Below are 27,531 nucleotides of genomic sequence, written 5' to 3'. Positions count from 1 at the left end.
CACTGTGGCAAGCATCCCACATATAAAGTAGAGGAAGATGGGCCCAGGTGTTATCTCTGGGCCAGTCTTCCTCAGCAAAAAGAGGAGGATTGGTGGCAGATGTTAGCTCAAGGCTAATCTTCCTCAAAACAAAACAAAAAATCTAGTAAAAGAGAGAATATTTCATGGAGTGATGTCCTAGAAAGATTGGTTATGACCCAAGCGGAAAGTGAGAAGTTGGCTGTAGACAAGACAGATAGCTCTTACACTAGTTAGGAGTAAAGAAGAAAAAATGATGTAGATGTCACTATGTTTGTAGGTGAGAAGCTGAAGGAATTTCTTTCTGATGGCATTGATGATGTCGGCAGCAAAGTCAGCTAGTGACAGTGAGAGGAGATATTTTGGGAGGCTGGTCACCGTTTGAAATAACTGGTGTGGGGAATGACACATCATGGATGTGATTTTTGTGAAACCTTACGTTTCAACTCAAATTAGAGACCATGATATAATAGCATTAAACCCATAGCTCTGTTTGGTAATCTGGATGTAAGAATAGAGAAAGTGGCTGGTTAAACTCATCCTGAGCAGAGGTTTATCAGGTGGACGTAGCAGAAGGACTTGGAGCAGGGCCGTTGGTGTTTCAGTGAAGGATGGTTGAATTAAAAGATGAGACTCACTTTTGACATTCGTGCAACCTGGGACAAGTACAAATGGAAGGCCACCCTTGGCCCCCTCCTGTACCACGAAGGGGCCTCACGTGTGCATGGATACCGACACCTCAAAGTCCAAGCTCCAACCATACTCTCCCTACTGATGATCATCCCTCATTCCAAGAGGTGTGCACACCAATGGGCAGCTCACCCTCAGGAGGATGGACTGAGGAAAGAGGCCCGCATAGGCTCTGGGAGCCATTTGAGCGAGGAATTCTGGAGCCTTGGTACTAAAAGCATAGTTGTGGGGTAGGCTGGGGATTGTAGGCTCTGCATGGGCACCTCCTCTTAGCTCTCTTGAGCAGAGAGAAGATGCAGGAGGGCCAAATGGGGCCCTCTGAAGTATAGTAATTGCCCAGGTCTATGTGGAGCTACAGGTGAAGCCTGATAGGGTGAGAAACTAGAGGGATCAAAGCACCGGAAGTCTAAAGGAGATGGAGAAATAAGAATCATAGGAGTAGAGAAGTGGGAGCTGAAAAGATAGAAGGGGTGGCCAGAGAGTGGAATATCAGAATTTATCCTTTCTGAGGAGCATCTCCAAGTCGGGGTAAGAAGAATAAACATGAAGGTTCTTGAACTGAAGTAGGTCAAGAAACTGAAGTTAAGGGAGTGGTCTAGCTCATCCCTTAGAGTTTCCCTAGGGTGATTTTGGAGCTTAAGATGGAAAGGACTGTAGCGCCGTGTCTTTGATAAATACGAAGGAATGGCAAAGAGGTCAGCTCATAACAGCCAGTGATATAGCAGGAAGGCAGCAGCCTCAGAGGATTAGAGTTGTGACACAGGAAGGATTTGAAACTGCGTTGGAGATGGAGGAGAAAGTGCACCCTGTCACCAGGCCCAGGAGCATGAGGAGCTTGAGAGAATGATCAGGCGGGAGGCGATGGGTTCTGAGGGGTCCAGGTTTCAGTTAAGACAGAGTGGAAAAGAGTGCTCTGTGAAGACATTAAGGTTGTAAGGGAGTCTGAGTATCAGGAGAGAGACCAGGAGTATGGGAGGGCTTCACCACTTGGAGATGCTTTACCATCTCGGACAGTGACAAGAATGTAAGACGTGTAAGGAGGCTCAAAGAAGAGAGAAAATCGTCACTTGACAAATGTTTGATACATTGAGGGTCTAGTGCCAGGAACCTGTAGGTAAAATTTTGTAACTTGACCTCTATCTTGGTAAACACAGCTAATAAATAAGATTAACTCTCAATTGTAAAAATAAAGGATATGTGAAATTTAAACAGTCTTAGAGAAAACCACTTTTACATTCTAATCATGTTGCCAGTACCTTTGGCCCTGCCCCTTGTAGAAAGAACTAAAAGTCTTTTGTACTACACTGATGCTCTTAAAAATGGTGCCTACTCATACATATTTCTGAGTGTCGTTAGGACTGACTGAGTATTTTTAACTCTGCCTGGGACATAGGAACTACTCAGTAAGTGAGTTCTTCCTTCCTCAATTTCTCTGTTCTTTCTTCCCTCCAAAGAAGACACCATGGGAACTACTTTGCAAGTGGAAAAGAGAAAGGATACCCCTAAGAGGGTACAGGCCTGCATCTCATTCCTGAAGTGAGATCGTCTGGGGCAGCGCTGTCGCTTAGAACTTTCTACAGTGATGAAAATATTTTCTGGCTGGCTGTCCAGTATGGTAGCCACTTGCTACAGTGGCTGTTGAGCATTTGAAATGTGCCTAGCACAACTGAAGAACTGAATTTCTAATTTTGTTTACATTAATTTAAATTTAAAGAACCAAATCTGGCTGCCGTATTAGGTAGTGGAGATGTAGATAATGTGCTGTTTGGCTGAAGGTTCAAGGTAGAAGTGGGCTAAGTGCCTAAAGGAATGGGTAAGCCTTGGGGAGGTGCATCGCTGGGCTCTGGCACTGGTAAAATCCTAAATGAAGGAGCCCTGTATGCTCTGATGAAAGGAGCCTGGGCTTGAGCTATGGCCTGGTAAGTTGACAGGAGAGAGATGACTTAGTCAAATTGATGACTGAAAAAGACAACTTTGTGAACAGTAGGAATTAAGATTAGAAGGGAATGGTTCTGATGAAATAGCCAGACAAGGAATAAAAAAAAGTACAGGATTTCCAGTCTAGGAGAATAGATGAAATGCAGCCCTCAATAGCATCTTCTGTAAAGAAACATTAGTTCCAAAGTAAATACTAGGAATATTTGCCAAGTGTTTTGAAGAATTGGGGCAAATTTCAGGAAATGCGATGCAAACCATGTATTACAACACAGTACACAAGAGTGAAACACTGGGAACATGGATAAAAAGTAAATTGTGGGGAAATGGAAGTTGTGACCTTTTAGATAATGGAGTTTCACTCTAGTCCTGGCTATAATAAAACACATTCCCCTTTATGGATGTTTGTTTGTGATGGTGAAGGAAGATGGTATTGCAGTGATGTTTTGGCCACATCAATACCATCGCATTTCGAGTATATATGAGCATCTGTGTGCTCAGCAGTGTGCAGTGTGCTGGGGTGGGGGTTGTGACAAAAGAAATGTACAATGGTTATTGTGTTGGAAAATCCTAGTTTAATTTAGAATACAACACAAACCAATTGAACAGGTGAATGACAGTAATGTAAATGTCTAAAGTGAATGGCACAGATAAAAGGGGATAGAAGCTCAGATCTGGATGAACTGGAATGGTCAAAGAAGCCTTGATATGAGGAAGTAGAGGCCTTTAAACTATGCTTCAAAAGAAATGAATCCAGTAAGTCAGAACATTTCTGAAAGTACGTTCCATAAAATGTTTTGCAAAAGTTTTAAAACAATAGTTAACTCAGAATAACTGTGGCACGCTCATTTGTCCCAGTGAAATTCTGCAGCCTGGTGATCTCTATCAAAAACCGTGCCACTTGCTTTCTTTGCGTAAGTATCTCATTTGTTTGTTCAACACAAGACACTACTGCTCAAACAACAAATGTCCCTTCCTGTCAATTCCAGTATAGTATTTTGTGTTATTTCTTGGTTAGAAATTTCAAAGTTGTGTGTTGAAAGTGCTTTAAAAGAGCTTGGCAGTTTGTAGGAAAAAAACCCTGGTGTTGAATTAGACAGAAGGATTCTCAGATTTAATCTAGATTTTCATTTTTAAATAATTGCATGTAATGACTCCTGTAGAGAAAGACAGGATCACACTGTGTTGCCTGCTTTCAACCTTGTAGCTCTCAGTTGCAAAAAGTCAAGAAAAAGATCCTCACCAGATTCTCAAGGGTGTAGCACGGTTGCTAAGATGACTGCAGGGGCCCTGGTTTTCCCACCAGGTGCCGTTCTCCAGGGCTGCACTGGCACACAGGGGAAGAAGAGATCAATGTACCAGCATCCGAAACATTGAACGAGCTTCGAATTGTAACGGAGGGGAAGAAGAGGGATGCTCAGCAAAATGACAATGGAAGAGGAAAGGCAGAGACAATGTAGACAGAAAAATTCTCAGTAGGTCAGATATTTTAGTCAGAAGTATAAGAGAGTCCTTCTGTCTCCATTCCCTTTTTTTGGTAATGAGAATTATAAATCCTGAAAGACATTAAGACAAAAATCCCAGATGGTGAGAAAAGAAGATATAAGATAACAAATTTATTGTGCTCTTTTGACCCATGAAATTATGATTTTCAGCTTCTATTCCTTTTTTCTTTGCCCCGTCCACATTCAGGGGATAATATTGCATTAACGAAGGGGTAGCTCTTGTTAGTTGCAGCAAAACTATACAAAGGTGATTATGGGTATATCTGTTCAGCATAGGTAGAGATGCTGACATCTTGATCAGTTAAACAACTGTCTTAAAATCAGATATGCTGGGCCAGCCTGGTGGCACAGCAGTTAAGTGCGCACGTTCCGCTTCAGCAGCCCAGGGTTTGCCGGTTCGGATCCTGGGTGTGGACCTAGCACCTCTTGTCAAGCCATGCTGTGGCAGGTGTGCCAAATATAAAGTAGAGGAAGATGGGCACGGATGTTAGCTCAGGGCCAGTCTTCCTCAGCAAAAAGAGAAGGATTGGCAGCAGATGTTAGCTCAGGGCTAATCTTCCTCAAAAAAAAAAAAAAAAATCAGATATGCTGTGACCAAACACAATCTTTTGATAAATGTTAGGAAATAAATGAAAACCAGTGAAATGTTTGAAGTAATTTTCTTTTAAAGCTGTTTAACAATAATGAAAATTTGTCCATAATAAATGGTTTGTACTGAGAGGAGTGGTGGAAAGAGCAGGGTGTTGAAGCGCAGAAGTCCTCTGTTTTAGTCATCAATCTTCTAGTTGCTGTTTGTTCCCTCGGTAATCCCACGCCAGCCTCTTCACCTGTGCTGGCGCTTCCGTGGAAGGAAGTACATGTTTATTCTTCTTACCCCCAGTTAATCATGGTCATGGCTGACTCCTTCTCTGATGCCTCAGTTCTGTGTATCCATGAAGGATTGCGGGAATAATTATTTTGGAAATTTTCAGCCAACTCTTCACCCTGAACTTCATGTCCCTATTATTTGAGGCCACCCCCCAGTGTGTCAGACCCTCTAGTCCACCATTTCTTTTACTCTCACCCTCATACTTTTTTTCCGTGCTCATTCCTTTATCAGTTTTCCTTCCTTCATCAGTTAGGATCCTGTGTAAGGCAAATAATATAAAACCGCATTCATACCGGCTTAAACAACAGACTCACATAACTGGAAAGTCTGGCTCTAGGGCAGCCTTCAGAATTAGTTGATCTAGGGGCTCAGTGATGTCGGTAAATATTTGGTTTCCTTCCTTTATTCTTCCATTCACAGTGTTTATTTCATCATAAGTCGGGTTCCACTCTTTCTCATGAGATGGATGCCAGCTTCAGTCAAGGACTCAAGCTTGCTCAATCACATTCAGTAGAAATGAAACCTCTTTGTTTCACAGGGCTTCTGAGGGTCAGGGCAGCCACTTCCAAGGATCCTGGACTGTGTGGGGGATGCATGGGTACTGGGAAGAAAATATGTGTATAATTAGGTAGGGGGAAAGAGGTGAATGGCTGGACAACCAGCAGATATTTAGCTATCTCCTATACTCTTAGACTTCTCCCTTATTATTTCTGGAACCCTGCTCCCATAGTAAACAAACTCCTCCACTTGTGTATATTCTCTGGATCTTCTCTTCTCTTAACTTTTACTGTAATCCACTCAACCCTGAGGAAAATACTTTCCCTACATCCCTCTTTCCTCCACATCTCATACTACAAAGTCAGGAGGAGACATCCACATCTTCTTTGTTCTCTGGCTCCCACCTTGTCCCCTGTTATGCTCCCAGACCAACACTTCTTCACCATTGTATAAAAACACCTTCGAGGCTCAGAATCTGGGTTTACCACTCTATACCCTGTTCATGATGTCCTCTGCCAACCACCTGGTTGGTCCTCTCCATTCTTTGAAGACTTGGGTTCCTGGTTCAGTCCTCCTTTCTCCTCCCAGGCCCAACCATCAAGCTGCTGACTCCAGTGTTCACATAGACAATTTATCCAATACTAGGTTGTTGGTTCTTTGTACTCTTCAAGTCCTTTATATCCACCATCCACTTCCAGGAAAATATCCTGGGTCTTGTCAGACTGCTTAACCTTTAAATTCTTAAATTCAAACATCTCACTTTTTGCTATAATGCAACCACATCCATTTTACCTGTTTTATTGATTTTACTGAGACTGTAGTCTCTCTTCCTATCTAAAATCAATTGCTTTGCCCACGCTTTATATGCCATTTCTTCCTACCTTTGTTAGGACCTTGTTCTATATGTCATTTAATAATTAATTGAAAAAATATATTTCAAGTAGAATCATAAAAAATGATAAATTGCTTAAATGATATATTCAAACAAAATAAAAATGCATATTTACTTCCAAATATTTTTTGTTAAGTGTGAATTGCTTGATTGGCATTCCCCTCTGTCCTACATAAACTACACCTGAAATACATCATTTTTTATTTCTAATTTCTGTTTCTTTAAAAAGAACAAGAACATACATAAAGACATTCATAAATCTTCTGACTTCAGAAGCCTTCTGAATCTTCACCAGTCTTTTCTCAGGCTTCTCTAACAGCAGTTTTATTGATTGGCTTTTTTAGTAACTGTCTTTTTAAAAGTATTGCCAAAACAGTTTACCTAAACAAGAAATCATTCTTTTTGCATACATTTAATCAGTTAAATATTTAAGTCATATGAAAACAAGTATAATAGGCTTAAACAGGTTTTGAAACAAATAGACTTGACCCTTGATGGATATGAGAAATGTGAAAGTATGTTAGAAAATAGTCTGCCAGCCTTGAGCGTAACCATCAACCAGTGTGTTTCACATAAGGGACATCAGTTATTGTGGAGAACGGTTCGGGGGATCAGTAATCAGGTCTCTCTTTAAAATGCGTCCCTTCTGTGCCTCAGCCCCTTCCAGCTGCACTGCGTTAGCCCTCCTTGTTTTCACAGCCAGTTCTGCAGAGAAGTGCATGGGTGCTCTCTCTCCAGTTCTTTACTCTTCTGGTAACCCTCAGTGATGGTAATCTAACTTGCACCCCCAGCACCGCACTGATGCTGCTCTTGCCAGAGGCATTGGTGACGTTGCTGTTGTAAAATTCATCACAGACTCTTCTGTCTTTCTTGAGATTCGTACAACATTTGGTACTGTTATTCACTCCCTCCCTTTTTCGATGCTTATGTTTGACATCTTCCTAGACCCATCCTGGCTCGGTTCTCCTTGTACTTCAAAGATTAAGCTAGAATCAGGGCCCAGTTGTTCTTCTGTTCTCACTCTGCAAACTCCCTTGTGCCAGTTCAACCACCCCTATAACTCCAATTACCATCTAATATTAATGAATTCCACTTACATGCACCACAGCCAGTTCAAACTTGGCATCTCCAAAATTGAGTTTCTCTTTTTCCACCCAAAGAGCCTCCTCCTTGTTCTAAGTTCCCTGTTTTACTGATGGCACCACCATCCATCCATCCATCCAATTTCAAGACAGAAACTCTCTCACCCTCACGGCCCCCATCCATTCAGTACCAAGTCATTGATTCTATTTTCTGAATATCTTTTAAATCACTCCAATTCCCCCTATTTCATAGTCGGTGTTCCATAATATTATGCCCCAATTGCAGTAATAGCTTCCCTCTAGAATGATCTCTCTTTTCCAAACTTTTCAGCTCACTATAATTTGAGTGATTTCTCTAAATGCATATCTTATCTCATCTCTCACCTGATTAAAACCCTTCAATGGCTCTCTCTTATGCTTTCAAAATAAGGTTCAGCTCTTTAACAATTCCCGAGGCTCTTCATTCTCTAGTCCCCTCTTATCTTTCCAGACTTCTCTCTCCTTACATCCTTTGGCCTTTGGATAATGTCTGCCTGTTGTCCAGATCTTGGCTTGCTCATTGCTCCTTCTAGAAAATCTTCCTAGAAAAGCTCCTTCTGTGGTCTTTCAGAATTCCCTCTGCTTCCCCCATCATAGCACTCATCTCAGTAGAATGTAATTGCCTGTTTATCGATTTGTCTTCTTCACTATATTATAATAGCAGGGTCCCAATCAATTTACCTTTTTACCCTCAGTGCCTAGCACAATGACTAGGCACAGTACATGCTAGTAAATATTTGTTGAGCAGATAACCCTAAACAAGTCACTTAGCCTCTCTGAACCTCAATTGCATCATTGTTAAAGGAGAATAATGCCCTGCCTACCTCACAAGGTTGTTTCGGGGTGTTGTAAGATAATAGGAATGAAGTTTAGCATTGTGGTTAAGAGTGTGGGTTCTGGATCTCTACTATCTGGTTTTTTATCCTAATTCCCACCATGTAACCAGCTGTGTGACCTTGGGCAAGTTACTTAATTTCTCTATGTTTTAGTTTCCTCTTTGATAAAATGAGAATAACCACAGTATCTCCCTCATAAAGTTGTTGTGAGGACTGAGTTATTAAATGGAAATCATTTAGTATAGTGCCTAAACACAATAAATGTTTGTTATTAATTATAATATTGTATTTTTAAGATCTAAAATTATACATAAATATATATTATACACACACACATATGGCATCAATTATTAGTTTGGGTATTTTAAGGGTGTGAAGAATTAGTATCACTATTCTTAATTTCTTTTTTCTTTTATCTCTTAAAATAATGCCATAGCAATACCAGAGTTTATTTTCCAAGTCTTAAATTAAAATTGCCATAGTTGATTTACATGAAATTTTGGTTAAAAAAATTTCTAATTGTGTTCGGCATAAAAAGAGAATTTTGAAAATGTTTCCTTGCTGAATCCCAAAATATTTTTGGGTCTATATTCATAGTAGGTGGACCTTAGCACAGGAAAAACGTTTAAATAAGAAAGATTACTGGCTTAATTTATAAAGGACAATTACTATGTTTTTGAGACCTAACTGTATTTTTCTGTATTATTTAATTACATAAACAATTCAGTGTTTGAAAAATATAAATTCCATTAACTATATAACCATTCAGGAAAGTACAAGAGCATTTAGTTTTGTGCAGATGTGTTCACCTGAAAGAAATTTGCTCAATTTTATTAAACGTTTATTTTAAGTTTAAAATTTAATTAGAGAATACACATTTGCATGTTGACTTTGGACCAACAGAAATACCTAATTTTTGTTCTTTTTCTGATTCTTTGTAGAGTTGGTGGTTCCAGGATTTTATTCAGGATGACTTTAGGAAGAGAAGTGATGTCTTCTCTTCAGGCGATGTCTTCCCATACAGCAGTGGGCAGAAATGTTTTAAGATGGGATCTTTCACCAGAGCAGATTAAAGCAAGAACTGAGGAGCTCATTGTGCAGACCAAACAAGTGTACGATGCTATTGGAATGCTTGACATTGAGGAAGTAACTCATGAGAACTGTTTGCAGGCACTGGCAGATGTGGAAGTGAAGTATATAGGTAAGTGAGATGCAAAAGCATATCAGTATTTCACTTTGTGGGCATCATAAACTGTTTTACGCTTTCTGTCTTGGCAGTCGTTTTCCAATTTTACAAGACATTGATTTTTACGTAATGATTTGTAATTGCTCAGAAGATTAATGATTCATAATTTCTTAGAATGAAATTACCTAAGATTAAAATTGTTTATTATGTTGGCGAAGGTGCAATGAAATGTACACTCTTAACTGCAGCTGCTTTCTGGAGAGCGCTTTGACAATATGTATCAAAACTCTTAAGCAGTTCATACCCTAGCCCAGCAATTCCACCTCTAGGCATTTAGTCTAAGGAAATAATTAGATACAGGAAAAATCATGCATAAATTTACATATAAGCAGATACTTTATCCTAGTAAAAGCTTGGAAACAGCCCATAAGTGTCAACCAATAGAATGGCTAAATAAATTATGATACATTGACCCTCTGTAACACTATGTAGCCATTAAAATCATGTTTAGGAGCAGTCTTTAGTAACATAGTAAAAAAGGACAGAGAAAGAAACCCAGAAGAGAATACATAGATTTTAATAATGGCTAACGTCTTGAGTGTTGAGTTTACAATTGATTTTTTTCTATTGAGGTCATAATAGTTTGTAACATTGTGAAATTTCAGTTGTACATTATTATTTGTCCATCACCATATAAGTATACCTCTTCACCCCTGGTGCCCACCCCCAACCCTGTTCCCCCGGTAACCACTAAACTGTTGTCTTTGTACATGTATTTCTTTATCCTCCACATATGAGTGAAATCATATGGTGTTTGGGGTCGGCCTGGTGGCACAGTGGTTAAGTTTGCATGTTCCGCTTCTCGGCAGCCCAGGGTTCTCCAGTTCTGATCCCGGGTGCAGACATGGCACTGCTTGGCAAAAGCCATGCTGTGGTAGGCATCCCATGTATAAAGTAGAGGAAGATGGGCACAGATGTTAGCTCAGGGCCAGTCTTCCTCAGCAAAAAGAAAAAGATTGGCAGTAGTTAGATCAGGGCTAATCTTCCTCAAAAAAAAAAAAAAAAAGAAATCATATGGTGTTTGTCTTTCTCTGTCTGGATTATTTCACTTAACGTAATGCCCTCAAGATCCATCCATGTTATTGTGAATGGGACAATTTTGTCTTTTTTATGGCTGAATAGTATTCCATTGTGTGTGTATGTGTGTGTGAGTGTGTGTGTGTGTATATTCCATATCTTCTTTATCCATTCATAAGTTGATGACACTTGGGTTGCTTCCACATCTTGGCTAGTGTGAATAATGCTTCAATGAACATAGGGGTGCATAAGTCTCTTTGTATTGTTCATTTCAAGTTGTCTGGATATATACCCAGTAGTGGGATAACAGGGTTGTATGGTATTTCTATTTTTAATTTTTTGAGAAATCTCCATACTGTTTTCCATAGTGGCTCCACCAGTTTGCATTCCCACCAGCAGTGTATCACGGTTCCCTTTTCTCTACAACCTCTCCAACATTTGTTATTTTTTGTTTTGATGATTATAGCCATTCTAATAAGTGTAAGGTGATACCTAAGTGTAGTTTTGATTTGCATTTCCCTAATGATTAGTGATGTTGAAAATCTTTGCATGTGCCTATTGGCCATCTGTATATCTTCTTTGGAAAAATGTCTGTTCATATCCACTGCCCATTTTTTGATCAGGTTGTTTGTTTTTTTGTTATTGAGTTCTTTGAGTTCTTTATATATTATGGACATTAACCCCATGTCAGACATATGATTCGCAAATATTTTCTCCCAATTGGTGAGCTGTCATTTCATTTTGATCCTGGTTTCCTTTGCCGTGCAGAAGCTCTTTCGTCTGATGAAGTCTCACTTGTTTGTTTTTTCTTTTGTTTCCCTTGTCCAAGTAAACATGGTATTCAAAAAGATCCTTCTAAGACCAGTATGAAAGAGTGTACTGACTATATTTTCTTCTAGAAGTTTTATGGTTTCAGGTCTTACCTCCAAGTCTTTGATCCATTTTGAGTTTATTTTTGTGTATGGCAAAAGGTAATGGTCTACTTTCATTCTTTTGCATGTGGTTGTCCAGTTTTCCCAACACCATTTATTGAGGAGAGTTTCCTTTCTCCATTGTATGGTCTTAGCTTCCTTGTTAAAGATTAGCTGTCCGTAGATGTGTAGTTTTATTTCTGGGCTATCAGTTCTGTTCCATTGATCTGTGTGTCTGTTTTTGTACCAGTACCATGCTGTTTTGATTACTATAGCTTTGCAGTATATTTTGAACTCAGGGATTGTGATGCCTCCAGTTTTGTTCTTTCTTCTCAGGATTGCTTTAGCAATTTGGGCTGTTTTGTTGTTCCATATAAATTTTTGGATTTTTTTGTTCTATTTCTGAGAAGAATGTCATTGAGATTCTGATTGGTGTTGCATTGAATCTGAATTTAGGGTAGTGTGGACATGTTAACTATGTTTATTCTTCCAATCAATGTGTATAGGATATCTTTCTATTTCTTTATGTCATCATCAATTTGTTTCAGTAATGTCCTATAGTATTTGTTGTATAGTTCTTTCACCTCCTTGGTTAAATTTATTCCTAGATATTTTATTTTTGTTGTGATTGTAAATGGGATTGTATTCTTCTCTTTCTGTTAGTTCGTTATTAGAGTATAGAAATGCAACTGATTTTTGTAAGTTGACTTCATACCCTGCAAATTTGCTGTAGTTATTGATTATTTCTAATAGCTTTCCGATGGATTCTTTAGGATTTTCTGTATGTAAAATCATGTCGTCTGCAAACAGTGAGAATTTCACTTCTTCATTGCCCATTTGGATTCCTTTTATTTCTTTTTCTTGCCTCACTGCTGTGGCCAAAACGTCCAGTACTATGTTGAATAAGAGTAGTGAGTGTGGGCACCCTTGTCTTGGTCCTGTTCTCAGGAGGATGTCTTTCAGTTTGTCCCCATTGAGTATGATGTTGGCTGTGGTTTGTCATATAAGGCCTTTATTATGTTGAGATACTTTCCTTCTACACCCGTTTTATTGAGGGTTTTTATCATTAATGGATGTTGGATCTTGTCAAATGCTTTCTCAATTTCTATGGGATGATCATGTGGTTTTTATTCCTCATTTTGTTACTGTGGTGTACCACATTGATTGATTTGCAGATGTTGAACCATCCCTGTGTCCCTGGTATAAATCCCGCTTGATCACGGTGTATGATCTGTTTAATTTAATGTATTGCTGTATTCGGTTTGCCAATATTTTGTTGAAGATTTTTGCATCTATATTTATCAGCAATATTGGCCTGTTATTTTCCTTCTTTGTGTTGTCCTTGTCTAGCTTGCTTGTCTGGCATCAGGGTGATGTTGGCCTCATAAAATGTATTAGGAAGTGTTCTGTCTTCTTCAGCATTTTGGAATAGTTTGAGAAGGATAGATCTTAAATTTTCTTTGAATGTCTGGTAGAATTCTCCAGAGAAGCCATCTGGTCCTGGGATTTAATTTTTAGGAGGTTTTTGAGTACTGTTTCAATCTCTTTACTTGTGATTGGTCTGTTCAGATTCTCTATTTCTTCTTGATTCAGTTTTGAGAGGTAATAAGAGTCTAAGAATTTATCCATTTCTTCGAGATTCTCCAATTTGTTGGCATGTAGTTTTTCAAAGTATTCTCTTAAATCTTTTGTATTTCTGTGGTATCCATTGTAATTTCTCCTCTTTCATTTCTAATTTTATTTATTTGAGCCTTCTTTCTTTTTTTCTCACTGATTCTGGCTAAGGGTTTGGCAATTTTGTTTATCTTCTCACAGAACCAGCTCTTTGTTTCATTGATACTTTCTGCTGTCTTTTTTGGTTTCAATTTTATTTATTTCTGCTCTAACTTTTATTATTTTCCTCCTTCTGCTGACTTAGGACTTTGTTTGTTCCTCTTTTTCTAATTCTGTTGTGTATAGTTTGAGATAGTTTATTTGAGATTTTTCTTGTTTGTTAAGGTGGGCCTGTACTGCGATGACTTTCCCTCTTAGGACCGCTTTTGCTGCATCCCATATGAGTTAGTAGGGTGTGTTTTCATTTTCACTTGTCTCCAGATATGTTTTCATTTCTCCTTTAATTTCTTCAGTGATCCATTGGTTGTTCAGTAGTATGCTGTTTAGTGTCCACATCTTTGTGTCTTTCCAAGCTTTTTTCTTGTAGTTGATGTCTAGTTTCATACCTTTTTGGTTGGAAAAGATTCTTGATATGATTTCAAGAATTTATTTAGGCTTGCCCGGTTTCCTAACATATGGTCTAGCCTTGAGAATGTTCCATGCATACTTGAGAAGAATGTTTATCCTGCTGCTTTTGAATGAAGTGTTCTATATATATGTCTATAAACTCCATCTGGTCTAATTTTTCATTTAATTCCACCATTGCCTTGTTGACTTTCTCTCTGGATGATCTATCCATTGGTGTAAGTGGGGTGTTAAGTTCCCCTACTATTATTGTGGTGTTGTTATTATCTCCTTTTAGGTATGTTAATAGTTGCTTTATGTACTTTGGTGCTCCTGTGTTGGGTGCATAAATATTATAAGTGTTATGTCTCCTTGGTGGAGTGTCCCTTTTATCATTATATACTGCCCCTCCCTGTCTCTCTTTATGTGTTTTACCTTGCAGTCTATTTTGTCTCATACAAGTATGTCAACACCTGCTTTCTTTTGTTTGCCATTAGCTTGGAGTATCATCTTCCATCCCTTTACTCTGAGCCTGTGTTTGTCTTTGGAGCTGAGAAGGGTTTCCTTGAGGCAGCATATTGTAGGATCTTGTTTTTTTTTGTTTTTTTTGTTTTTTTTTAAGATTTTATTTTTTCCTTTTTCTCCCCAAAGCCCCCCCAGTACATAGTTGTATATTCTTCGTTGTGGGTCCTTCTAGTTGTGGTATGTGGGACGCTGCCTCAGCGTGGTTTGATGAGCAGTGCCATGTCCGCGCCCAGGATTCGAACCAACGAAACACTGGGCCGCCTGCAGTGGAGCGCGTGAACTTAACCACTCGGCCATGGGGCCAGCCCCTAGGATCTTGTTTTTTAATCCATCCTGCCACTCTGTGTCTTTTGATTGGAGAATTCAATCCATTTACATTATTGATATGTGAGGGCTTAATGCTGCCATTTTGTCTCTCATTTTCCAGTTCTTCTGTATTTCCTTTGTTTCTCATCTCATGTATGTTGGACTACCAGTTCAGTTAGGTCATTTTCTATGATGAATTTCTTAGTTTTCTTCTTATTTATCATTTGTGTCTTTGTTCCAATTATTTGTTTAGTGGTTACCATGAGGTTTGTATAAAAAATCTTGTAGATGGGGCTGGCCCCGTGGCCGAGTGGTTAAGTTCGCGTGCTCCGCTGCAGGCGGCCCAGTGTTTCGTTGGTTCGAATCCCGGGCGCGGACATGGCACTGCTCATCAGACCACGCTGAGGCAGTGTCCCACATGCCACAACTAGAAGAACCCACAACGAAGAATACACAACTATGTACCGGGGGGGCTTTGGGGAGAAAAAGGAAAAAATAAAATCTTTAAAAAAAAAAAAAAAAATCTTGTAGATGAGATAGTCCATTTGCTGATAGCCTCTAATTTCTTAGACTAAGCCAATTCTATCCCTTTCCTCATCCCCTTCTAACTTGTTATCATCACATATTATTCCATCTTATGTTGTGAGTTTGTGGTTAAAATGATGAGATTATGTTTATTTTTGGCATTTTCCTTTCCTTAACCTTTAATGTTATAATTGTTTGCTAACCTGTTCTGATAGAGAGCTGCCATTTTCTGACTTGCCTACCTATTCATCTCCTTGCTCAGGGCTTTATAACTCCCTTTTTTTCCAGGTATCAGGGCCTTCTTTAGGAGTTCTTGTCAGAGGCATCTTATGGTGATGAACTCCCTTAGCTTTTGTTTATCTGGGAAAGTTTTTATTTCTCCATCATATCTGAAGGATATTTTTGCTGGATGGAGTATTCTTGGCTGAAACTTGTCTTTCAGAATTTTGAATATATCATTCCACTTTCTCCTGGCCTGTAAGGTTTCTGCTGGGAAATCTGCTGAAAGCCTGATAGAGGTTCCTTTATAGGTTATTTTCTTCTGCCTTGCTGCCCTTAATATTTTTTCTTTGTCATTGACTTTTGCAAGGTTAACTACTATATGCCTTGGAGAAGGTCTTTTTACATTGATATGGTTAGGAGATATATTGACTTATTTCACTTGTATTTCCAGCTCCTTTCCCAGGTTTGGGAAATTCTCCACTATTATTTCTTTGACCAAGCTTTCTGCTCCATTGTCCTTCTCTTCTCCCTCTTGAATACCTATAATCGTTATGTTGCATTTCCTAATTGAGTCGGGTATTTCTTGGAGAATTTCTTCATTTCTTTTTAGTCTTAGTTCTCTCTCCTCCTCCATCTGAAGCATTTCTATATTTCTGTCCTCAAGACTGATGATTTGTTCCTCCATAATATCAGCTCTGTTGTTTAGGGAGTCCAGATTTTTCTTTATTTCATCCATTGTGTTTTTTGTCTCCAACATTTCTGATTGGTCCTTCTTTATGGTTTCAGTCTCTTTTGTGAAGAAGTTCCTGATTTCATGGAACTGTCTATCTGTATTTTCTTGTAACTCTTTGAGTTTTTTTACGATAGCTATTTTGAATTCTCTGACATTTGGATTATAAATTTCTGTGCCTTCAGGATTGATTTCTGGGTACTTTTCATTTTCCTTCTGGTCTGGAGATTTAATATATTTTTTCATGCTGCTTGACAGCATGGATTTGTGCCTCCACATAGTGGTAGTATCTGGTTGCAGCCTCCACCTGCTGTCACTGAGTTGGGGTCAGGAGCTGTGTATCCTGAGCCCACTGCAATGTGCGGCTCACTTATTCCAGCTGCGGGCTACTTTCCTATCAGTGCAGTGCTCTGGCCGACCAGCTGAACTGGAGCACGAGGCTGGGGAAAGGGTGCTTTCTTTTGCCTGCATGATCCCAGGGGAGTTCTCACTCAGCCCTCACTATCTGCTCTCCTGGGGTGCTTGCCTGATGAAGACGCCCCCATGATGGCTTGGTTATCTCTGTGTGGGGCATTCCCACAGGCTGTGAGGGAACTCGGAGAGCGATCATGTTCCTGCAGAGGGCTGCTCCGCTTCGCTTTCCTCTCAGAACTGTGCACAGTCCTGGGGCCACTGCTGTTCAAGAAGGAGGGAAGATTCCCCTTACCTCCTTCCACTTCCTCCAGGGATTCCAGCCCCTCCACCTTCACACGTATGGCTGTGTGGGTCTCTCAGACTTCTTTTGTGTGGTGTGAATGTCCTCTTTTGGCATATGAATGTCTTTTTTGTTGTATCTTACAGGGGAGAGCTCACTCTGCCGTGATGCTGACATCACTCTCCTACAGTTGATTTTTAATTTACCTTTTATGTTTTCCTCTATTTTCCATATTTCCTACACTTAAAATATACATATTTTATAATATATAATTTATATTTTTAATATTAATATATAAAATATATAAATATATATTTTATAATATATAATAAATATATATATATTTTGTTGAGGAAGATTGGCACTGAGCTAAGATCTCTTGCCAATCTTCCTCTTTTTGCTAGAGGAAGATTGTCGCTGAGCTAACATCTGTGCCAGTCTTCCTCTAGTTTGTATGTGGGACACTGCCCACATGCTCGTCATGGAGTGATGAGTGGTATAGATCCTTGCCCAGGATCCAAACCCATGAACCATAGGCCACCAAAGCAGAGTTTATGAACTTAACCACTATGCCACTGGGCTGGTCCTGTAAAATATATTATTTATGTAATGTAAGTGTTAGACCCTTTGAGTTATAAGGAATGAAGATTCACACCAGTCACCACTAAGGATTGAACATATTTTGGAGGATGATGATGGCTAAACAACCTTGGCTGTGTATCTAGGCTTCATAAGAACATAGGCTATCTGTAGACTGGATATCATATGTATGCTGGATTTGCAAGGTTGTCCAGAATCCTGCACCACCCTAGTGACCTAGTCATCTCTTTACCTTTACCAGCCCCTTGATACCAGGAGTTCCATACCCTATCTCCCATCATATTAGGGACTTGGCTACTTTCTCTTACCTCTCCATTTCTGTTTGCCTCTTACTACCAACTGCTTCACTCTCATTAATGGCCACTAAATCTTGCTATGAGCCTTGAGTTTAAACTCTTGAATAAAAAAGATCTGATTGGTCTTGTTAGAGTCAGAGGGATGGAGCTGGTCCCCATTCAGCAGAGCTTTCTCAGCAGGCAATTTCCTGTGTATCTCCCCCCTGCATATGGTTTGTCCTTGGTTCAGATACTCACTTCTTCAGTAACTTAGAGCCAAGATGGTGTACCAGCCTAGTAACCTATGTGTTTAACAAATGTAAAAATCAGTGGTGAAGAAAACAAATAAAATCATAAGAAAAAGAATTATCTTAAATTCTGTTTTTTCCTCGATATTATATCTTTTAAGTAGACTTTTAGTTTTGTGATATTTGTTCTTGTTGTCCCATAAATTTGTCTTTTTGGGTTAATCATAAAAATTTTTGAGTTTGGGACTAGATTTTTAAGGACTAACTTTCTGTTATTTGTGTATGTTCTCAGAGTTCATTCTGCCTCTTGCAATAGCTGTTAAAACCCCATTTGTCTAGTGTCAGATACTGGGCATCAGTGTTATTTATAGTTTGGCAATGAGAGCTTAAGTCTGGTTTCAGGTCTTTGTGGCAAAGTAAGGAAGGAAATGGTTTTCAGTTTCTTTGTTTAAGAATATGTTTTCAGTTTTAGGCTCCTGCATTTTATTCTGCTCATTTAAGTTCTTGAGCAACTTTGATTCCTTCTTAATGTCTTTTCGAGCTAATTTAAAAAACTAAACAGAAATTGTGGCTATATAGTTAACTCTATCACTTAACAAGTGCTGTATGTATTAAATTTTAAATCTTCTGTTACATTTTTTCTTTAATCAAAGAACATCAAATTATATATTAAATCAAATCCTAAAGAATAATTATCTAATTTGATTTCTTAAAACACATATTATGAATTTATTCAGATATTTGTGGCCATTTTTTTTTCTAAGCAAGCTTTGCCCTGAGCTAACATCTGTCACCAGTTTCCCTCTTTTTGCTTGAGGAAGATTTGCCCTGAGCTAACATCTGTGCCAGTCTTCTCTATTTTGTACGTTTGTTGCCGCCACAGCATAGCTGCCAATAAGTATTGTAGGTCTGCGTCTGGGAACTGAACCCAGGCCACTGAAGCAGAGCGTGCTGAACTTAACCAATAGGCCACGGGGCTGGCCCCACAATTTTTTTTTACAGCTTTATTTGTAACTGTTTTAAGAAGAGTGATGTCAGCAAGATAGCTTGTTTAAGTGGACAATTTCTTGGTATGTAACGGATGGCTCTACTGTTTATACATGTGTATACACAAATATCACATGTGTAAATTTTACCTGTTTACAATACCTTCAAAGTAGTAAAGATAATAAAATAAAAATATATTCACTGTCACAGCATAACCATAACCATCGCTATAAACCATACTTATTTTTTTCTATAGTATGGATTATTTCACTGACATCAGATTTTTGCCTAATTAAAGTCAAAATACAAATGGAAAACCCAAGAACCAACTTGACTGTGTGAAGATTAGAGCAGACTACATTACCACCATCATTTAACAGGAGTAGCCCCGATACTCAGCTGCTTGCTGGATGTGTCCACTGAGATTTCTGGGAATCTTCTGAAATTGTATGGAAGTTCTTATGTTTGTCTGCAGGTTTGCATTTGGGGGAAGGTCCGTAACTTTGATTGCATTCTCTAAGGCGTCTATAGTGAAAGTTAAGACCTTTTCTATTCTAAACAAACCCCATGCCACTAAATTGGTCTACTTGTTTCTTAAATATGCTCTCCCTCTGCCAGTCCCCACACTGGCAATCTCTACTTATTCAGTTCCCTACTGAGCTCTTCCTCTTACCCCACGATCCTCTAAGGTCCACTCTTCTCCATGAGGCATTACGTAGTGCTCCAGACCTTGGGATTGCTGCCTTTGAGCTACTATCCCATTCATTTGATGACAAAACTGCTCTGTCCTGTTTTGTTCGTTATCTTTTCATGTACTAGTCCCTACCCCCGACTTCCCAGACTATACAAATGCCTCAGTATAAGAACTATATCTTTATCTTTCTACATTCCTAGTTAATAAATTACACCCTGAGCATACTTTGATAAATGCTCAGAGTGCAACCTTATTGCTCCTAATAACACCACAGGAGCAACCAAATTCTGCATTAGATGCTGTTTCTTGAGAGCCTCAGGAACTTTTACAGAAAGTATAAAATGGAAAACTTATATTGGGATAGTCGTTTGTCTAGGTAGGAGGCATTTTTCTTAATACTGATTGGATGAGTCCTTATAGTTTTTTCCTCTGTCAACAGTAGAGCGAACCATGCTCGACTTTCCCCAGCACGTCTCCTCTGACAAAGAAGTACGGGCAGCAAGTACAGAAGCAGACAAGAGACTTTCTCGTTTTGATATTGAGATGAGCATGAGAGAAGATATATTTCTGAGAATTGTTCACTTACAGGTAAATGATGTTATAAATCCATTTAAAAGGAAAAAAATCTACAATAAAAAAGTGAAAACCTTTGACCAATGAGAAAAAGTATTTGAATGTTCCTAGTTGTTGTTTCTAATTATTATAATAATGGGCATAGCTTAGTGTTATATAATGTTATATTATACTGCTTAGGTTTATGTTGAGTTTCGAATTACATTCACTTAAAATTAAAGACCAAGTGTAAAAGAGTGTACGTCTAATAAATCTAAGGCTTTTTAACCATCATGAACTTAATGGTTACGTGTGAAAACCTCTTTGAATTTTCAAAATGTTTCAAGATTTATATTAGATCAGATCGACTAGAAGCAAATGAAATTGAGTTGTTTATCTATAAATATCGTGTGGTTTTGGCCATGATGTTGATGACATACTCTTGATGCTGCACAGTGGTGTCATTTCTGTCTGTCATCCTTACATTTTTTAGGACTCATGGAAATTATGGATAATGAATGTTCTAGGCAGGTCTGCCTTGAGTGGTTTTGACCTTTTCATCACTGATGTCAATGTGCTTCTTAGCATTTTCATCATGTCTTTGCTTTCAATTTTTGTTTTCATGACGTTCAGCAATTTATTTGGAAAACAACCAATGTTTTACAATCCTAGGCATTTTTGTTTAATTTTGCATGTTTCTTTATGCAAAATCTCAATTTTTTTTTTTAAAGCTTGGCACCAGAGCTAACATCTGTCGCCAATCTTCTTTTTATTCCTTTTTTTTCTTCTCCCCAAAGCCCCCCAGTGTATAGTTGTATATTCTAGTTGTGAGTGCCTCTGGTTGTGCTATGTGGATGCCACCTCAGCATGGACTGATGAGCAGTGCCATGTCCATGCCCAGATCCGAACCAGCGAAACCCTGGGCCACTGAAGCAGATTGTGCAAACTTAACCACTCGGCCACGGGGCCAGCCCCCCAAAATTTTTGTTCCTTTTAGCAAATTATGATGAGTTGAAAAAAAAAAAGCAGTTTTATTTCAAATGTTTTATTTGTAGCTCACTATAGAATATGTAATCAAGACTTTATTTAGATATGTAAGAAATATTTACTGTCTGTTCTCTCAGACAAGAGTTTTTCACCCTGTAATTTGTATTCATCACTGTGGTTCACAATAGTTAATCTTTGGCACTTTAAAAATAATATAAATTAAAATTACTTTATGATTATTCTTTATTAGTTAACTTGTTCTCTTTTCTCCTTTTGGGCCCAGTTATTATTCTGTGTGATTCAAATCATGGCCCAAATGGTCTCCTATTTTTATTGCATCCCAAAATAATCTGATTTCCTTTCTAGCTGTATATTATATATGTATTTTAGAACTTCCCCCCAGAATTTCTAATTTCCTTTGATTAATTCTGTTTTCATCCTGACTTCTAAGTTCTCATTTGGGATTTTCTAGCCTCAAAAAGATATTGCAGTCTTGACGTTATTAATCATGTCTAACGTTTTTGTTACTATTCCACCTTCTCTGATTCTTATGAATATTTTCAAGATGTGAGGGATTTGTCACGTTAGATTTCTTTGTTATGCTTTTAAATTTTGTTTGTATCGGGGACTGATCCTGCTTAATCTGGGAACACGTGGCCCCCTGTTTACTGGACTAGACAGGGGACTAGCACACTGTGGTGATCTGATCGACACCAGTGCATTCGTCAGAGTTGTTCATTTGTTTGAGCTGGTTCACTTCAGGCTTTTATTATAATAATTTACAGTAGTTCCATATTTGGTTCCATAATTTTTCCCTCTTTCCAAAGGCATAATTGCTCTCATACATGCGGATTATTATGTCAACATTTTTAGGGACTTTTACAATGTCTGTTAAGGCTACATCAGGACAACAAAAAAGTAACTATTGTGTTTATTTATGAACTGGAGCTTGTTTGATGAATTTTGTTACCTTTAAACACCTTCCTTGAAAATTAGTTATGTTTATTTAGGCAGCTTTTAAAATCTGGAACTATCAGTATCAGTTTTCTGCTAGAGTTGGACACTTTAATAAATGGTAAATCTCATCTGATTCATACCTAAAAGACAAAGTTAGATATATCTAAATATTCTGTTTATTTTTCTCTGTAACACTGTAAGTAAAGTATGACAACCATGATATAACACATAAAGCCTTCATTACGCTGAATAATAGGATCTTAAGTTTATGTGAAGTCAGCAATTTCAGGCGTGCTCTACTAAAATGAGGATGCTCTGAATATTATTGAGGCCTCAAGATACCACCAATGTAGACAATAATCAAGTATAATATCATCTTAATTGGATATAAAATATTATTTTAGCTCTCATGTTAGTTTTCACTTAGGAATGAAGAATAGAAATGTGAAATAACATTTCACAGTTCTTTATGCAAAATCTGTGCTCAATGAGGGTTCCATTATCTATTGATGAATAACATATTACTCCAAAACTTAGTGGCTGAAAATAGGAACAATCATTTTATTTTCTCTGACAGTTTTTGTGGATGAAGAATTCAGAAAGGATTCAGTTGGGTAGTTCTTGGAGTCCTGCATGTGGTTTCAGGCAGTAGTGGCTGCAGCTGAAGGATATAGGGGCTAGTCAGGCATCTCTCTCTTCATGTCGTCTCCAGGCATCTTCATGTAGTTGCTTTATGTGGGCTCCTTTGGTCTTCCTCACAGCATGGCGGCCTCGAGCCAGTAGGCCTTCTTTCATGGAGACTCAGGGCTCCAACGCGGGTGTTCCAACAAACTACACTGAAGCTGCATTGCATTTTATGGTCTTTCTCAGAAGTCACATAGCATCACTTCTGCCATATTGATTGACTAGTCACTGCCCTCTTCCTGGATTCAACGGATGCCGCATCTGAGTTTAGGGAGTATCAACTAACTTGCAGTCATATTTCAGAATCTCCAAAGTAAGTAGTTTGTTGACTAAACGGATGGATGAAATTACAGGAGAACATGAAACTAACCAGTGTGCTAGTCTCCCTACCTCCTTCCCAATGTGTGGCTACTAACGCCACTTTACATTTGTATAACAATATAATTATCTAATTTAACTTTTGCACCAATCTTGTGAGGTATCCTTTTTTATACATGGATGTATAACATATTAAATGTATCCTAATTCTACCAGAAGAAAAAGAAATGAAAACAAGAATTTCCTCAACCCTTTATCTAGAAAATGTCCGGGTATCAAAAGCCAGCAGTTATGGCCCAGGTCTTGGTGTTTTCCAGTCCTGACAAAGGTTCTTAACCATTGGCTAAAAAGCCAGCAAAGATCAAAAAAGGTTTCATAGACCCTCTTTCAAGCCACATTGGTGAGAAAAGTATCGAGTGTCTTCATGTTAAAACAATCCAGGCGTATGATATTTTATTCCAGTGCCCTGCTAAGTAGTAAGTACACAAGAGGCATTCTTTAGTGAAATAGAGTCTGAATTATGCAAGCTAGATTGCAAAATACAGTTATCTGTTGTAATGTTGTTTATATTTTTTTCAGAGCTGTGGGCTTTGGTCTTGCCAAATTCATCTTAGCCAATTAGTGATTTAAACAGAAAAGTTTTAATGTTACAGTGTAAATGAATAGGTCATGGGATTAAGTAAAGATGCTTTTAAGCATTATCTGATCTTCTACTCTACCAGCCATGGAGGCCTAGTGCTAAATTAAAATACAAGAATCAGTGCCTTAAAACCAGGGCCAAAAGGGCCAACCTGGTGGCACAGCATTTAAGTGCCCACGTTCTGCTTCTGGTGGCCCGGGGTCCGCTGGTTCAGATCCTGGGTACAGACATGGCACCACTTGGCACGCCATGCTGTGGTAGGCATCCCACATATAAAGTAGAGGAAGATGGGCACGGGTGTTAGCTCAGGGCCAGCCTTCCTCAGCAAAAAGAGGAGGATTGGCAGCAATTAGCTCAGGGCTAATCTTCCTTGAAAAAAAAAAAACCATGGCCAAAGAAAAAGGAAAAACTATGTGCAGAATTCAACATAGTAATGGTAATTCCCTTAACCTACCGTTCCTTCTTGATTTTGAAATGTTTAAGTCTAGTTGTTAGTAATAATCAATACTACTGAAACTTGTAATTTTGTCAGGCTCTTAAAAGCCTAGAGACCCAATATAAAGCATCAACTACCTTGCCTTAGTTTCCTCGTTAGCCAGGCGCCCCTCTTTTGTGCTTCCCCAGTACTTACCTCTCTTTTCACTCACCATGTGATATTGATATTATCTGCTAATGTATCTTTTTTTCTTCCTATTACTTACAGCACCTCAAGGATATTCATCTGTTTCCCTAGCACCTTGCATAAATAGGAGCTCTACGTCCAGTGGAACTGAACTAGCCCCAGTTAAAAAGTGTCTTCATGTAGTGTCGTTCCCCTCCCAGTGTCCTCACTCTGCCTCACACTCAGCAGAGAATGGTCTATCGAGTTAGTGGTCAGCAAGCAGGCCTATCTGCAACCTCCTGCCCAGGAAGGCAGGTAGCCGCCTAAGAATGTCTTCTTCACAAAAGTAGGTTAGAAACCTAACAGTAAACATAACTGGCTGAAAAAAACAGAAAAAAGGGAATGAAACTGCAAATATGACACGTTTAATTAAATGTTATACCTCTATTTTAGCTTTTCCAATATTATCTATATTATACTCTATTGTCTTATTATGTTTCTTTAGCATATTCAAAGCTTATGAATCAGTTTTTCTAAATGATATTCAGAGGAATCTACTGTTTAATCTTCAGAGTTCTTTTAGCAACGTTGTAATTTCTACTTTGTATACACAACACAGCAAATCCCACTGAAATAATTTTTTTTGAGGTAACATTGGTTTATAACAGATAAATTTCCGGCGTACATCATTGTATTTCACTGTCTGTGTAGACTAAGTTGTGTTCACCACCAAAAGTCTTGATTGCCATCTGTCACTGTACACATGTACCCTTATACCCCTTTGGCCTTTCCACTCCGTTCCTCCCCTTTGGTAACTATCAATCTATTCTCTGTTGTCTACGTGTTTGTTTATTTGTTGTTGTTTTATCTTTTATCTATGAGTGAAATCATATGGTGTTTGGCTTTTTCCATCTGACTGACTTTACTTAACATAATGCCCTCAGGGTCCATCCATGTTGTCACGAATAGCAAGATTTCATCTTTTTTTATGGCTGAGTAGTATTTGCATTGAATATACCTACCACATCTTCTTTATCCATTCACCCATTGATGGGCACCTAGGTTGCTTCCAAGTCTTTGCTATTGTGAATAATGCTGCAGTGAACATAGGGGTGCATGTATCTTTTCGAAGTAGTGTTTTCGTGTTCTTTGAATATATACCCAGTAGTAGGATGGCTGGGTCATAAGGTAGTTCTATTCTTAATTTTTTGAGGAATCTCCATACTGTTTTCCATAGTGGCTGCATCAGTTTGCACTCCCACCAGCAGTGTGTGAGAGCTCCCTTTGAAATAATTTTTTATTTACATATTTTAGAAACTGAGAATGTGAAGGTCTTGTGAAGAAAAGGACAAAGTCATGGGACAGAAGGTGGGGAGGATTTGAGAGAAGTTAAGAAAATTTTTCATTTTTTGTTATGAAATTCTAAAGACTAGATAATGAATTAAGGATGGTAATGTAGTAGTATGGCATATTCGGAAAAGTGCTAAACTAACAATTTGAAGAATTTATTTCTAGCCCCATTTTTACCACTGAATAGCTGTGTGTGATCTTGGGAAGATCATTTAACTTATCTGTAAAATGAGTGTACAAGCATACATGTAAGAATGTGCGTGTGTGTGTATTTTAAAAGCTTTTTGTTACAAGAGGAAGTTAGAGGGGAAATAACGTCATCACAGAGATGAAAATAAGAGCTCCTGCTGTCAGATTATATAAATTTGAAAATTACTTCAGAGAATTTAAGCCCCACCCCTGCCCCACGCCACACCCCCGCCCCCAAAGAGGAGAAACTTCACCCAAAGAGACCTGAGACCTGGTTCAGATTCAAGGGGATTAAATTCTTGTTCAGGAAGGAAGGTGCCACCACAGCAGAGCAGTCCACGAGTGTTTGCTGAGTCTCTCCTAGGAAATCCTTGGGCAGTAATGCTGACCTTGCCTGGAGGCTGGAAGGGGGAATATTATTATAATCAGCTCTGGACAGGAATGTGCTTTAGAAGCACATTTTAGAAGTGCCTTACTCCTACCAGAGACCTCCTGAGATTTCCCAAGACCTCAGAGTCTGACTGGCAAAAGGTGTCTGGTTATAATTGAGTCTGATTTTTGTTAAGTGTCATTCTTGCAGTAAGTCAAATATTTGGTTACAGATAATTAGTCATATTTTAATTAGACCTAATTCAGTGCTGATTTTTCTGAGAACATCCTTCCACCTGTTTACACTTGTTTTACCCTATTTGGAGAGTGAGTACTTTCATCTAACCTAGACAACGAGTTTTGAGCTTACTATGCTGAGTATACTTCCGGACTTTCTGAAGTGGCGGCCCTGCCCCTCCCCGACATGGCGAGTCCAGGCCCACCTAGTGTGAGAGCCCACCCTGATCAGGCATAGTGTAGAGAGTAACCATTCTGCTTACTTCAGCTGGTGAGACTTGTGATGAAGTCTGTCCTAAGCTCAGGGCCAGATTTGACCAGGTGAACACTGGGAACCTGGGTACCCACACTGCTGTCCAGCTATGTTCCTGGCTTCTGCCGAGGCCCTCTGCCGTGCTGGGAGGCCCTCTGCTCTGGATCTCAACCTACTCGCTTGGATCCTTCACAGCTTACCCAGCTCTTGTCAGGCTTTTCTCACCAGGGATTTTTTTCCTCTCCCCCTGCTATACCTAGCTACTGCCTAGGTTCTCCCCAACCTTACATCTTCCAGTATTGTACTGTCTAGGGACTCTTGTTGCCACACCCCACACCTCAGGACAGACTTTCTGGCGCTGTTAAAGACAGCCGTGATTGACCCAGGTTAATCACATCCCCAGGAACGCTGTGGTTTGAACTGCTGGCCATCCCTGAGGGAACCAGCCCACAGCCCAGTTATCTCCCTGCCCATTCTGGGTTTCTTCACATTGCAGGCACCCGCTGCTGGGATCCCAGTGTGTGCCAATACCAGCTAGGGGGAGAGTTCCAACTCCAGTAATGCCAGCGTACTCAGAAATTCTCCAAGGACATAAAGGAGGTTATTATGGAAAAAGGAGTCTAACTGTTCTCTGCCTCCACTGAGAATAAACACAGAGGAAATAAACTCATTACTGTGGGTAATGTATGCACAACAAGTGCTTTAGTACAATAACATAAGTTTTTTTATTGGTAGGCAAAGTGAGATACAGATTGTTGTATGAAGTAGTACCCTCAGTTAAAATACAACTCTGTATTTACCTGCTGCAACAAAATGTAAAAAACATTACAGAAT

The 27,531-nt window shown here is 39.0% G+C and overlaps 1 protein-coding gene across 1 annotated transcript in view; it reads left to right on the top strand.

Moving 5' to 3' along the window:
• NLN (neurolysin) overlaps window positions 1-27,531 on the top strand; it is a 90,790-nt gene that overhangs the window by 21,383 nt on the left and 41,876 nt on the right. Inside the window, exons 2-3 of the mRNA XM_008543765.2 lie at window positions 9,305-9,564; window positions 20,000-20,148. Coding sequence (XP_008541987.2) covers window positions 9,305-9,564; window positions 20,000-20,148 — 409 coding nt within the window. The remainder of the gene's footprint in view (window positions 1-9,304; window positions 9,565-19,999; window positions 20,149-27,531) is intronic.

The sequence above is a fragment of the Equus przewalskii genome, chromosome 20 (assembly GCF_037783145.1).
Source record: "Equus przewalskii isolate Varuska chromosome 20, EquPr2, whole genome shotgun sequence".
Lineage (NCBI taxonomy): Eukaryota > Metazoa > Chordata > Mammalia > Perissodactyla > Equidae > Equus > Equus przewalskii.
Note: the sequence above shows the minus strand (reverse complement) of the source record. Positions and strands in the feature narration are given on the sequence as shown.